Source organism: Chenopodium quinoa, unplaced genomic scaffold (genome assembly GCF_001683475.1).
Source record: "Chenopodium quinoa cultivar QQ74 unplaced genomic scaffold, ASM168347v1, whole genome shotgun sequence".
Classification (NCBI taxonomy): domain Eukaryota; kingdom Viridiplantae; phylum Streptophyta; class Magnoliopsida; order Caryophyllales; family Amaranthaceae; genus Chenopodium; species Chenopodium quinoa.
The window spans coordinates 2,798,111-2,812,343 of NW_018743448.1; the positions used below are offsets into that span (position 1 = coordinate 2,798,111).

Sequence of the window (14,233 nt, forward strand, 5' to 3'; positions counted from 1 at the left end):
CTAGCCGGGATCCGCATGTGCAAGGCGGCAGGGGCAAGAAAAATAGACGCCTGTTCTGATTCACAATTGATAGTGAGTCAGTACAATGGCGAATACGAAGCAACCCATCCGGCCATGATCAAGTATTTACAGGCGGTTTGACAAGCAGTCAGCTCCCTTGAGGATTTCAATCTGATCCAAGTGCCGAGATCAGAAAACAACCAGGCGGATGCACTGTCAAAATTAGCATCATCCGCCTCCTCCGATACTCCTCGAACTGTTTTTTGGGAAGTAATGGAGAAGAGAAGCATCGAGGAAAACCCTATTGGAATCCTAGACAGAAGCTCAACCTGGATGGATTCAATCAGGGCATATCTGAAAAACGGTACACTGCCGGATGATCCTCAACAGGCGGCAGCACTGAAAAAACGAGCCACCTGTTTTGAAATGATTAAGGGAGAACTTCACAAGAGGGGGTACCTTCAACCCTTCTTAAAGTGTGTTACTCCTGAAAAGGGACGAGAGATACTAGATGATCTTCACTCTGGTTACTGTGCTTCTCATATAGGTGGTAGGATGCTTGCTCAAAGGGCAAGGCGGCAGGGCTACTTTTGGCCTACTTTGGAAGCAGATGCAATGGAGATGGTGAAAAAATGTGACAAGTGCCAAAGGTTTGGCAAATTAATTCACCGTCCGGCTACTGACCTCACTACCATTCACAGCCCACTACCGTTTGCTAAGTGGGGCATGGACATTCTGGGTCCATATACGCCTGCTACAGGCGGCAGAAGGTACATACTTGTTGCCGTTGACTACTTCACTAAATGGGTAGAGGCGGAGGCTGTAAAGGGAATCAAGACGAAAGATGTAATTTCATTCATTTGGAAAAACGTCATCACTCGGTTCAGGGTTCCCATGTCTATGGTTTTTGATAATGGTCCCCAATTTGAGACGCCTGTTCTCAAAAGCTGGTTGGGAGACCAAGGAATTGCACACTACTTTGCATCTGTCGGCCGTCCACAAGCAAACGGCCAGGTAGAAGCCTTTAATAAAATCATCTCAGACGGTCTCAAGAAAAAGATTGAACGAGCAGGCGGCCTATGGGCGGATGAACTACCACATGTTCTCTGGGCCATTAGGACGACTGAAAAAGGGGCGACTGGAGAAACTCCATTCCTCCTAACTTACGGTGCGGAAGCTGTTCTTCCAATAGAACACTACGAGCCGACTCTTCGAGTAATGCTATATGACGAAGAGGCAAACTGGGAAGCCATGCGCCTGGCATTAGACTCACTTCCTGAAAAGAGGGGCAATGCTGTTTTGCGTCATGAGATCTATCGCCTGAGAATGACTAGATCATACAACAAAAAAGTACACAGGCGTCCACTCAAAGTAGGGGACTTTGTACTTAGAAAAATGGAAGCAGTTGGTAGGGCTAATGAGTCTAGCAAACTAACTCCCAACTGGGAAGGACCCTACCGAATCTATGAGGAAGTCAGGGACGGTACCTACCGTCTAGAAACACCAGACGGACAACCGTTGCCTCGAACTTGGAATGTAGATAACCTTAAAAAATATTTCTTCTGAATGATGTAAAGTAAAGAGCTACTTAATAAAGTTTGCACTTACTATTCAATTTTGTATTACGAGGGGCATGCCGTCTGTACCTTTACAGTCGGCTACTCTCCATTGAGTTTTTTCACTCTATCTTCAGAGGGGCATGCCGTCTGTACCTTTACAGTCGGCTACTCTCCATTGAGTTTTTCACTCTATCTTCAGAGGGGCATGCCGTCTGTACCTTTACAGTCGGCTACTCTCCATTGAGTATTTCACTCTATCTTCAGAGGGGCATGCCGTCTGTACCTTTACAGTCGGCTACTCTCCATTGAGTATTTTACTCACAATACTTAGCTAGAAAGATTAGGGCCTGGCCGACCCTGTGCCTAACAGGCGGCTACCCTTCTTTTACTTAGCACCTACGTTCACCAAGAACTTACCAAGGCCACCGGCCGAATGATCCGACCAGGCGCCAAGCCAACTGATCAAATCTACAAAACTAATACGACCTGTCCCAACATCATAGCAGGCGTCCGACGGCATCCCTCTAGATGAAATTCGTCGCAGAGAGCAGCTCCCTTTTGGGTGGAACATTGTTCTATAAACTAATTACACGGCACCTATATGACTGTCCCCAAGGGCAACCACGTAGCCGTTTTTGAGACAAGGATAACTCTATCACTAACCAAACCAGTGGTAGCAGTTGACATCTGAGTCAGATGACCGCCTGTATTACTTGGGATAAATGCAGGGGGTACCTATTGAGTTAATAGCCAACAAACATTGGCGAATCAAGGGGTCTAGCCGGCCTACGCCGCCTGGTACCTCTACTTCTCAAACAAAAGTGACGGCGACTGAGTAGCTCCAACGTTAACTCATAGTCACTCCTTCAAATTTGGTATGGAACCTAAAAGGTTTGAGTCGTCCGCCTGTTTTTAACAAACAAGGGCACTCAAACCCCTATTCCTACTAAGTAACCTACTGAGTTAATAGCCAACAAACATTGGCAAATCAAGAGGATCAGCCGGCCTCCGCCGCCTGGTGCCTCTACTATTCAATCTAGAGTGTGACGAAGACTAAGTAACTCCTATGTTAACTTAATAGTCACTCAAACTTAGTATGGAGCCTAAAAGGTATGAGTCGTCCGCCTGTTTTTAACAAACAGGGACTCTCAACCACTACTCATGCTAGGTTAACAAATTACGAGTTAAAAGCCAACATTGGCAATAAAGGAAAACAACCGGTACCCGCCGCTTGTTATCCTACTTACTTAATTCCTTGGCGACTAGGTAATACTATTTACTTGGTCAGACCACTTTCCTACTTGGTTAAAATTACAAAAAGACAGGCACGTCTGCCTAAAAAGGATCCAAACAAAATAGTTCGAATACCGATTGAATAAATGGCCGACTGATCGTCTATCCTGGAAACAGACAACCAGTCGTCCAGGGGCATAGGTGGCGTACTTACTATTTGTACCTGTCTGCAACGTTCGGCCATGTACAACAGTCGGTCTAATGAACAATGGAATACTTAGACAAATTTGAAGCAAAACAAAAATTTGATTAAAAATAAGCCGGTCATTAAAGACCAGAAAAATATTCAAAGCCCCGGCCCCCTGGCCGGGTAAATACAAAGCAAACGGCACGCAGGCCGTGGAAAAAATACATTAAGCTTAAGAAGGGGGCAGTTCAGTATTAGCAGCTGCCGCCTGGTCAGCACTCTTCTTGCTGGACTCGGCTTCAGCTGCATCCTCTTTTGATGCCTTACCCCCAAGTGGCACAAGCGCCACAACCGGCTCTTCCTCCTCCTCCAACGCATCTCCCAACGCCTCTTCTTCAGCAGCCGCCAGGATCTCTTGATTATATGTTTCCGAACACTGGCGGTACGTTCTTTCCCATGAGGCAAAGTCGGCATTGGGGAACAGGCGGCCCCAGGTCATGCGCTGGATTTGAGCGGAGTCTTCCACCATCTCCTGGACGAGCTCTTTCTTCTCTTGCTCGGCCTTTTCCGAGAGCTCTTGGGTAAGACTCTTCTCTTGGCTCACCAGGCGTTCTTTTACGTTGGCCAAGGATTTCTCCATGGCTTCGTAAGAGTGCATTTTTTGGCGAAGAGGTTTCAGCTCAGCCTTAAGATTTGTGATAGTCGCCTCCAGCTCGTCATTCTTCTTCTGGGCCGCCTCTAACTGAGCCCGAACAGCGGCGGTAGCCTGCGCCTGATAATAAAGAATATCAATGGTCAGTACTTCATTTTGGGCAATTTGAAACATTGCCTTATCACAGTTGGAGGCGGCCATAGCTTTTGCAGCCTTTACCTCTTTGTTTTTCCGATCAAGCGGCTTGCGAAGGCTGTTAACTCGGAGCAGGGCCTAAGTACAAAAAGAAAACAGGCGTCAGTTTCCAAACAAAAAAGATAACAGGCGTCCTGGAATTCAAATACTCAAAAAAGTATACCTCAGCAAGGACCCCTGCAATCCCATCAAGGTCAAGGGTGCCGGCACCCCTGACCGCCTCCCTTTCAGATGGAGGAACTACTTTGATCATGGACTTGGCTACCTCAACCAAGTCAAGCCCCTGAGGGCCGGCTGCATCAAGCGTAAAAAAGCAAGTTAGACCTAGTCAAGAAGGAAGCAAGTGTGAAAGTTTTTACAAGTAATTGTCCATACTTCTAGGCGGCCCCGCCGGGGTTTTAGAAGAAGTGGCCGGCTGCTTCTCAGCCGCCACTGTTTTCCTGGAAGACCCAGGAGAGCTTGCAACAGTCGTCCTCCGGGCCTTGGGGTCCGGCTGTTGCGAGGAAGAAGCTCTTGGAGTGCCCGACTGAAAATAAAAAGAGTTAGTATATGCATAAGACAACTCTTAAAAGAGGAAGTGTTTTCGAAGCCTACCAAGGGTGCCCCCTTGTTGGGGGAGTCGGTACAAGACTGTTGCATGAGAGAGGCCCGCAACATGGCCGCCGCAGTCTTGGATGCTGTTATTTTACTCATGGCGTCAGCTACAAAAAATAAACAGCAAAGTTAGTAAAATCCCAAGTAAACAAAGTGTGAAAAAACAGAGTATTTGACAGGCCGGCTACCTCTAGAGCACCGACTGCTGAGGCCACAGGAGGCCAAAAAGTACTCGTCATAGAGCCACTTGAAGCTCGGGACGCAGTTTAGGGGTACTTGCTCTCGTACCCCTGAAGTAGAGTTCACCCTAGTCTCTACTTTGAAGAGTCCTTTGTCTAGGATCTCTTTTTTAGCCTTTGGGGGAACAGGTGGCATGCTGCGGCCGCCTGCGAGAAGAGGCGGATCCCTATTCCACTTGTTAAAGCGTTGGTTCAGCTCCGTGTCTGAACCCTCGATGATAAGGAAGGTGTTCCGCCAATCCTTCCATTTGTTTGCCTTACCTCTCGTCATGAGGTAACCCCTATGGCTTGTTAATTGATACCAGCCGGTACCTCCCGACTTAGGGGTCCGGCTGAGATAGTTCATGTGGGCGAAAGCCTCAAAGCTTGGCTCCACCCCGTACATTTCGCACCCGGCCACATAGCCGAGTACGTTTACCCAAGAGTTGGGGGCTAACTGCCATAACCCCAAATCATACCCATCTAAAATCCGCTGAACAGCCGGATGTAATGGGAAGCGCAGTCCAGCTTTGATGGCCGCCACATAGCAGCCAAAGCAGCCGTCATCATAGCTGGTACCAGCCGGCCAGACGACAGTGTCTTCTGGATCCGGCACGAACAGTAAAAATTCCGGGCCCATTCTGTGGTTAGCTATAAAGCTCTCCACTTTGTCTTGCATGGTTGCGATCCGGCCCCGGGGTACCGTGCAGTAGTAAGGGGTGTTTTCCTCTCTGAAAGAGGCGGACGGCTCCGCCCAATCGTCCCCCTTCTCAACTGCATGAGAAAGCCTCGCCTCTTGTAGGCGACTGTTTCTTTCTTCTGAGCCTGGAGAAGTGTGGCCAGAAGAGCTGGACTCGGACTCGTCCTCTGACGAGTCCGAAGAGGACGACTCCTCCCCTCTCCCAGAGGGGCCCGCCTCCTCTCCCTTAGAAGGAGCAGGAGGAAAATTAGACATATCAACGGTAAAATGGGAAGGGACCACCTTGGCCCCTCTCTCAGAACTGTCGGCTTGGCAGCCGCCTCGTTTCACTTCTACATCTGGCGCCTGGTCAGATGTTTCACTAATGAGCACCCTTTGGGAGGAGCCGTCCGAGTTTGAGATCATAGCAGTCTTTTTTGTTCTGGCCATCACGTTCTGCATAGACACAGATACAGTCGGACTTTGTATAAAGGGCAAAGATGGGTCCAGAAAAGGGCAGGCGGCACTCCTAGTCCTAGATTCAGCCGTCCCCGGTGACCGGCTGATCACTAACTTAGGTCGTGTCGTGTGCTTCCGTGGTGCCATTTCAAAAAACAAAAAGAAAATTAAGAGTAAGAGAACTGAGTTACCTGAACGAGTGACGGTTGATGAAGTTCTGGAAATCCGGTGCAGTCGGCTTGTCAGAACAGGCGGTAGGCAGAAAAGGTCCGAAATGTCAGAGCAAGTTCAGGGGTCCGAATGTTCTCGCAAAGTTCTCAAATGTGAAAATGACAGAAGTCAGCACTTCCTTATATAGGCAAAGTGAGAAGGCGAAGGGTCGCTTCCAAATTAAAAATTTGGGCGGGAAAATCTCTCGGCTGTTTGCAAGGTGACACCTGTAGCAGGCCGTCGCCTGTCACCGTGCGACACCTGTCACAGGCGACACGTGACCAGTCGCGTGCCACCTGTGAGGGGCAAATGATTAGGGGATTTTTATCCACCAATCATCGTCTGACAAGTGGACCAACCAGGTTCCGCCACGTGTCCTTCACGTAGGCCAATAGGAGCCTGCCACGTGTCAATCACAGATACGTCCTCTACGGACCAATCGAGGCACGCCACGTGTCCACCCATGCCAAATGGGAAAACCGGCCAACAAGGCCCAATCCTGTCTAGAGGCCCGGTCAGCCCTAGGTTTACCCTAAACCTAGAGAGTGGCACGCTTCTCAAGACTATAAATACTTAATTAATCCTCATTAAAGGGGATCAAGCAATTGAGGAATTGATCAAGCAATTAATCTCACCTGAAGAACAGAGAAGAACAGAAACATTACGGAACACTAATAACCGGCTAATCTCGCTAACAAAGCAGATTACCTACATTAAACACTCTCACCTAGAGAGATCTTATTACTTTAATTTCTGTATTAATTACTCCTTAATCAGGTACTAACTTGACCGTTGGAGGCGGAGCTCTCAGGAGTCTCCGTTATTTTGCAGGTACAGGCGTCCGGTTCCAGTCTCGGAATTGAAACTCTCCCGCAGGACATCAGAAAACCCCGAAACAATAACCATTTTTCTTACTTATCAAGAAGATCAACGTGTATTTTCTTGTGTTCTAATTCCCCTCCCAAAATATCTAGGAGTTAGGGTACTAAACGATGCCAACGTTTTACCAGGGAGGAACCCATGTTAATTTATATGTTAAACAAGAATTAGTTATCACATGACATTTTGGTAAATAAATCAATGACTTCGGTCATCATCACTTTGGACACGCTTTTAAGAAATAAGTTACTAATTTATTTACGAATATGACATGTAATAAACAATATTTGTGTATCTTAGAGCATCTACATTGGTGGAGTAGCTCACAAAGTCATAATAACATATAATTTCTCTCTCATCTTTTAACTCTTCCACGTCATATTCTACTAGTTTGAGTCACCCTCTTATTTTTACCACAATGGTAAGTCGACTCACTACAATTAAATAAATTGTTTTATGCTAATTTGGGAAAAATATTAAATGAAAATGCAAATTCAAATTTTTTTTGCCACTTGTCATTTTTTGCTTGTCACTGTGTTTGTGTGCCAAGACTGTCAGCGACTTGGAAGAGGGAGGAGCCTCACCACAAAAGCTCTTCACGAGTAACCTATGATAATGATGAGCTAGCTCAATATAGGAGAGAGAGTGTTGTAAGGAGGGTAAGTAACACATTGTAGATGCTCACAAAGATAAACGTGTATTTTCTCTTTACTAAGTAACGTTCGCATTTTTTATTGAATTGTCAAACTTATCCTTATGTATACTCCATGATTTTCCACCCTCTAAGTCACTCTAACATTCTCTCTAGTCAACAAACTGCCACTAGCGAAGGGCAAGACCATCACCGGCGGATAAAGTCATGTTTATATAAAAAAAAGGATTACCCGGAAATGCTTGGGGTTTTGGCGCCAATAAAAGGCTTTTGGCTTTATTGGCGCCAAATCATTTTCGCCACCTCTGTTCCACTTCCATTTTTTAGTTCTTCCACTATTCATTTTGAAGTTAAATTTGAAATTCTTTTGTGCACTAACTCACTTTTCAAAATGTATGTACTTGTTCTCTTTACTTGACTTGTTAATCCACACACACACACACATATAGGACCAGGTTATAATGAGAACCAATTCTATAATAGGAACTAGAAACTAATCTGGATCGTCAGATCTAACACCAAAAGCGCGCGATCTAACGGCCCAAAATAAATTAGCGATTTTCACTTTCATGAGTTTCTCTCTCCTCTCCTCCACGATTTTCTCTCTCCTCAAGCATTTTCTCTCTCCTCCATTGCAACGAGTCCTCTGAATTCTCCATTGAAGCGGCTTTCGAGCTTTCTCTACTCCAATGAAGCAGCTTTTGAGGTAAGATGTTTGTTTTTTTCTTTATTTTAAAAAAAAAAATTTAAACACGAATTTCATTTTCATTGGTTTTATCGTTAATTGTTTTTGTCAATTTAGGGTTCTGTTTATCTGGATTTATAAAATTTGATAATGTTTGAAGTTTATTGTGCTTGAATTAGGTATAATTTGATAATGATTTCAATTCAACGTTATAATTCCTTCTCTTTGAATTTTTTTTTCAATTTAAGGCTCAATTCTTTTTTTTTTCTTTTATTTGCAGAAATTTAAGGCTCGATTCTGATAATTTCTGCTCGAAATTTGGCGGATTCATTTCTATTCTATTTTCGAAATTTGGTATTTGTATTTCACTAATTTGTGCTTAATTTCATCTGAATTTAAGCAAAATCAAGTGAATGCACACTAACTGTTTGATAAAATGTCCCAATGAATCCTATTATCAAATTTACATTTTACTTTACCAGTTCTTCATGATGGTGTTCTCTGCTCATGGTGGTGTTGAAGTTAATGAGTTTCATTTAACTGATTGGAGAATTTCCACCCTGTTATATTGATTGTTGCTTATTAACCTTTCTGATCTTCCGGTTTAGGTCATTTGATTCAATGCCTTATTTCATTTAGACTCATACGCTATCATTTATATATTCAGTTACCGTTTCCTATGGAGTGCCTATATGCTGATCCTGAACGCAGGGTAAATTCTTCTTTGTCATTAATTATCATTTGCTGAGTTTACTGCTAGTTTCTCAATACAGATACTTATTTAAATGCTTGTTATTACAGGCATATGATTTATTGGGGTTGTACTATGGTCTTGGTCGGACATTCTTCAATCCTGCCAGTGTATAATATTTCAACCATTTTTCCAGAAATATTGCTTACCCCCAAGTTAAATCATGTTTTTAATCAATAATTCACTTGGTTTTAATCTGACAGACAAAGGTTTTCTCAAGGTTTGAATCCCTGAAAATGGCTATGGAGAACTATACAATTCAAGCTACACCTAACGACAGAAGTAGTGTTTTGCAACAGGTTGATTATGAATTTATACGTTTACCCTAATGAAAGATCTTATTATTGGCCGGGCAAAACAGGGAATGTAACTTGACCCTTGTATCTTTCTTCCAGGGAGGAATGTTTGTCTTTAAAGGGAAGAAACTGTTGTATGCTCGGAAAGATGAAGGAACCGGAGACCATGCCCCGTTAGATGACGTTTTTAGTGCTTGCAATGTGTCAGTTGCATAAAGCTCGTGTAGGTTGTAGTCCATGCAATCTACATTCTGACGCTGATCAACATTGTTGCTGCAGTACCTGGTAAACAAAGAATGCTTTGATTACTTATATAGTGCAATTCCCTACGTTTTAGTTAGCAGCAAATGTATTTGCAAGATTAAAACACTGCTTTAAAATAACTCTTCAGTATATACGATGAACTAGGAACCTCTTGTTCTTAGCTATTAATAAATTCACTCTGCATATGTTCAAGTCATGTGGCTCTCTAGTGTCAGTCAGTACCAAACATTATCTTGCATGGACACTCAACATCTAAACTCTTAAACATAATTCAACCTAAAATTTTAAAGATAATTGACAAATATTCTAAACTACTAACATATTTACAAGGTTTTGCTTTATTTAGGATTTGATACTAGTAATAGCTTATTGAATGTTGTCTGGTAGTTTTTTACTGCCAAGAGATGGTTATCAAATTTTAATGAAAACTGCTAACTGGAATTGATTTTTGTAAAAAGAAAATAAAATAAAAGAGTAAATCTAGGAAAATAGCTGTGCTGACTGCTGAGAGATGAGCTCTATGAAATAATCTTATTATGTAATAGTTGCTTGTTCTATAGTTAGATTATCGATTATGCTTTAGATTGTTACTAGGTGTACTAAAGCCTATTAGCTCAAGTGGTAGAGCACTATGCAAATGCATAGGGATGTAGGTTCAATTCCTACATAGGTTGTCTCTAAAACTAAATGAAAAACGCTCAAAGTAAATTAAACAGCATTGAAATAAATGAAAAACATTCAAAAGTAAATAAAAACACTCAAAAGTAAATAAATAAAAAACAGATGAGGTGAACTTGAATTGCAGGAACTGGAATTGCTCTAGATGCTTGTCTTCTCACAAAGCATCTAAAAACATTCGGTGACATTCAATGGGAGATAACAAGCAAGGGGGGTGGAGCTGTTATGTGATGCTGCTATGCTTTGCTCACTCAAGTTCCATGGCGTGCAATAAAGCAAAGGCGGGGAATTCTCACGTTAGTGTGGCTGTTAATAGCTCATCTTGGTTTACATTGGGTTTGAAAATACAAAAGATGAATAAGGTTGGAAAATGTAGATTCCTATAGTAGTTGTCTAAAGTAAATAAAAAAGTATTTAAAGTGAATAAAAAAGACTCTAAAGTAAACCTATTAGCTTAAGTGGTAGAGCACTATGCGGATGCATAGAGATGTAGGTTCGATTCCTACATAGGTTACCTCTAAAAGTAAATACAAAACATTCTAAAGTAATTCAAAACATCTCAAAAGTATATCAAAATAACTAAAAAGTAAATCAAAAGTAAATAGTATTTATTTAAAAGTAAATTATATCTACTCACAACTATTCAGTCTAGGGTGCACATTGCTAAAAAGAAAAAGCAGGGTATTAGTTTACCAACATGTTTATATCCTTAATCCTTAGATAAGTGACCTTGAGTTTCTAGTAATAAAAGTAGATACAAAATAAGTTAAAGTAAATAAAATATTTATTAAAGTAAATAGAAATGAAATTCACCTTCTCTACTTCTAAAATAAGGAAATTGCTATGAAAAAATGCTTATTGACAATCTCTAATTGCTATGAATGCTTAAATATCTAGCATAAGTGATAGAACCTTCTATCATACCTTTAATCCTTGGATAAGTGAGCTTGAGTTTGTAAGTAATAAAAGTAGATACAATATAAGTTGAACTAATTAATTATATTTACTCCAATCAAGAACACTGTCCCCCCCACCCCCCCCCCCCCCCCCAAAGATAATTATATTCTGACAATGATCAATTAGTGATTCAACTTTAAACAGGAAAATCCTAATCATACCTCAGCAGGGAAACCTGAATCAGCGGCATTCATCTTCACTTCATCAGATAATTTGTGTTGAGGGTCCATGGAAAAATGTTCATAAAATTGTTTAGAAGGGAAGTTATTAGAAACCATATTGTCCCACAAATGCTTATAGAACTTCAATTGTAGCCTGAAAGAATTTAAAAAAAAAAAAAAGAAGTAAATAAAAGAAGGGTATTGTCAAACTAACAAGCTAATATAAGTATGGCCTTGTGTCATATCTTAGAAAATACCTTCCATTTCTGCATTGTGGTTCAGCAGGGAGCCTTGGTTGACCACGCGTCTTTGTATCAACTAATGTTAACTTTCTTCCTTCCCCATTATCAGGCATCCGGAGTTCATCAATCACTCCCACCATCCATACACCTTGAACAAGGCCAACTCTGATGGTATAACAAATGTGATCAAAATCAGAAACTTCTTCTTATTGTTCCCAAACAAGCCCATGCTAGAAAAAAACCAAGGCCGGGGGCAAGTTTATAGAGATCCATTGAAGTAAAGGACAGTTAAAGAGAATCTAATCTAAACGGAAACATACTCTCATGTTCTTTGATAAATGCCTTGTAATATAATGTTAACACATACATGTATTAATTTGATTCTTGCATTAGATACACAACTGACATGATATATCAACGTAACATCTGTATGTATAACCGAATAAGAAATATTAAAAAAACGTTGTATTGCTTAACAGACGTTTCAAAAGAGTACCTCATAACAATTGGAAGCTAAAATAAAATAAAGGAAACAAAAGGGATTGTGAACAACCAATACCATAAGCATGTTCAGTACACTTACCAGTTACCACAGAGGTGCGTAAACAACTAAGCCACTTTCCAAGCTACATACAGTGATAAAAGTATAAACTAAGGTTTATTATGCAAGTCGTTAATGAATTGCACCAAATGAGGACTGCCAATCTGTTTTAAAGACCTTTTATCAGATACTCTACGAATAATAGCTAACAGAATTTTTGCAGACTGTACAATCAGATACTCTACTATGTTGCTTGCACAGTTGCACTTCAACAACAATGTTGGTTGCAGCAAGACACAACCAAATTAAATACAAAACTCAATCATTATCATCAACTCAAAAGTAAAAAATATAAGCTCAAAAGTAAATTGTTTAGGCCACGTGAGGAAGTGAAGGATGTTAGCTTACCTTCCTCTAAGTAAGGACCTGACCTTTGTAATGAGCAATTATAGCTTTCAAATTACTACAGAAGCCGATTGTACCTTAGCTTCCTTGAATTCCCGGATTATAGAATGATTGAACACCTCATTATAGCCCTAACCAAATCTAGATCTGAAAGCCACAATCAAGCACCAATATCAAATTACTTCAGAAAAAAAAAAAAAAAAAAAAAAAATCAACCAGAATGCTGCAAATTTAGCAAATAAAATGTATCAACTATATCAAACGAATTATAATTATCACAACCAAATAACAATAGAACATAAAATTACTACCAAAACAATATGGAATCATAAATCTGATTAAAATAAGCGAACAAAAATTATCAAAAATGAACCTTAATTTCAACAATCTAAATTGCAAATATGCAAACATTTATTGCAAAATCCCTAAATAATGAACTATAATCACAAATACTAAAACAAATAATTGGGAAAACCCTAATTTTCGCAATCAAATTCGCAAAAACTTGTTTCAAAATCGAATTGAATCAAAGCAACAACAAAAATGAAAATAAATCAACTTACCTGCCCATTAATTTTCCTAAGCAACGATAATAATCAGAGATGAGAATTTGCAAAATTGATGACATGCGACGAGATTAGAGAAATCGAAATAGAGAATTTGCAGGAGGAGAGAGAAAATGCAGAAGAAGAGGGAGAAAGAAAATGAAGCGACGTATGAGTTAGGACGAAGGTCATTCAACGCGTAAATTACAAAAATGCCTTAATGAGACGGGTGGAATATGAGCCGTTAGATTGAACGAGATCTACGGTCCAGATGAGTTCCAAATTTCTATTATAGGCCTAGGTTCTCACATGATATATATATATATATATATATATTGTGTGTGTGCCCACATGAAGGATTTAAGCCGTAGGAAAAAAAAAAAACACTAGGGGGGAATAAAACATAGCATAGTTGCAGCTCAATTTGCTTCTCTATAAATTTGTTTCACTTCCACTTTCCAATTTGACTTATAAATTAGACTTCGGCAGTGTAGAATGTCATGGACTCATGGATACATTCTACATTGTAACCATCTAAGGATGACAATCGTATACGGATATTCGCTAACCCGATCCACTTGATATAATTAAATGGACAAAAATACGCATTAAACGGATGAAGGACAAGTGACGGATGAAGTTGGAGACGGATCAGGTCGGATTCGGGTGGGGCTCCGTTTCATCCGTCACCCGATCCATCATCCGTTTATCACCTGATTCGTCATCCACCTGATAATATATACATATATGTTATACTTCCTCCATTCTTTTAATATATATTGCACCATAAGGGTTTGACGCAACTTTTTTGGTAGTGGAAAAAAGGAGGAGAGAGAAAGGTAAAAGTAGAAATTTGTCCATGTGATTGTAGACATAATCCATAGAATCAAGTGTTAAAAATTAAGGATATGTAGGGTATTTGTAGTGAGTACACAAATATTTGTTTTCCTAAAATGGATATATATGGTGCAATATTTGTGAAACTTACTTAAAAGTCAAGTGGTGCAACATTTAAAATAAAAACGGAGGAAGTAATTTTTTTTATAAAAACTATTATATTCTAATTTTTATTTTGAAGAAAAATAATTTATAATTTGTAGTGTAATTTTTTTTTTAAAATTAATAGATCTGTTTTTTTTAACTTATTTTCTTACAAAATATAAAACCCACATAATTTCATAAACCCTAACA

General features: G+C 40.5%; 2 protein-coding genes across 2 annotated transcripts; one reads left to right on the top strand and one right to left on the bottom strand.

Moving 5' to 3' along the window:
* The first annotated feature begins 8,881 nt into the window (after positions 1-8,881).
* On the top strand, positions 8,882-9,465 carry LOC110739205. The gene is made up of 4 exons (XM_021919660.1): positions 8,882-8,914; positions 9,004-9,063; positions 9,157-9,252; positions 9,349-9,465. The coding sequence occupies exons 1-4, from the start codon at positions 8,882-8,884 to the stop codon at positions 9,463-9,465; spliced, it is 306 nt and encodes a 101-aa protein (XP_021775352.1).
* Positions 9,099-13,265, bottom strand: LOC110739297 (exonuclease V, chloroplastic-like). The gene is made up of 5 exons (XM_021919763.1): positions 13,061-13,265; positions 12,501-12,644; positions 11,567-11,716; positions 11,310-11,463; positions 9,099-9,531 (listed from the first exon to the last, which is right to left on the bottom strand). The coding sequence occupies exons 3-5, from the start codon at positions 11,689-11,691 to the stop codon at positions 9,511-9,513; spliced, it is 300 nt and encodes a 99-aa protein (XP_021775455.1). The 5' UTR covers positions 11,692-11,716; positions 12,501-12,644; positions 13,061-13,265; the 3' UTR covers positions 9,099-9,510.
* Positions 13,266-14,233: the final 968 nt, after the last annotated feature.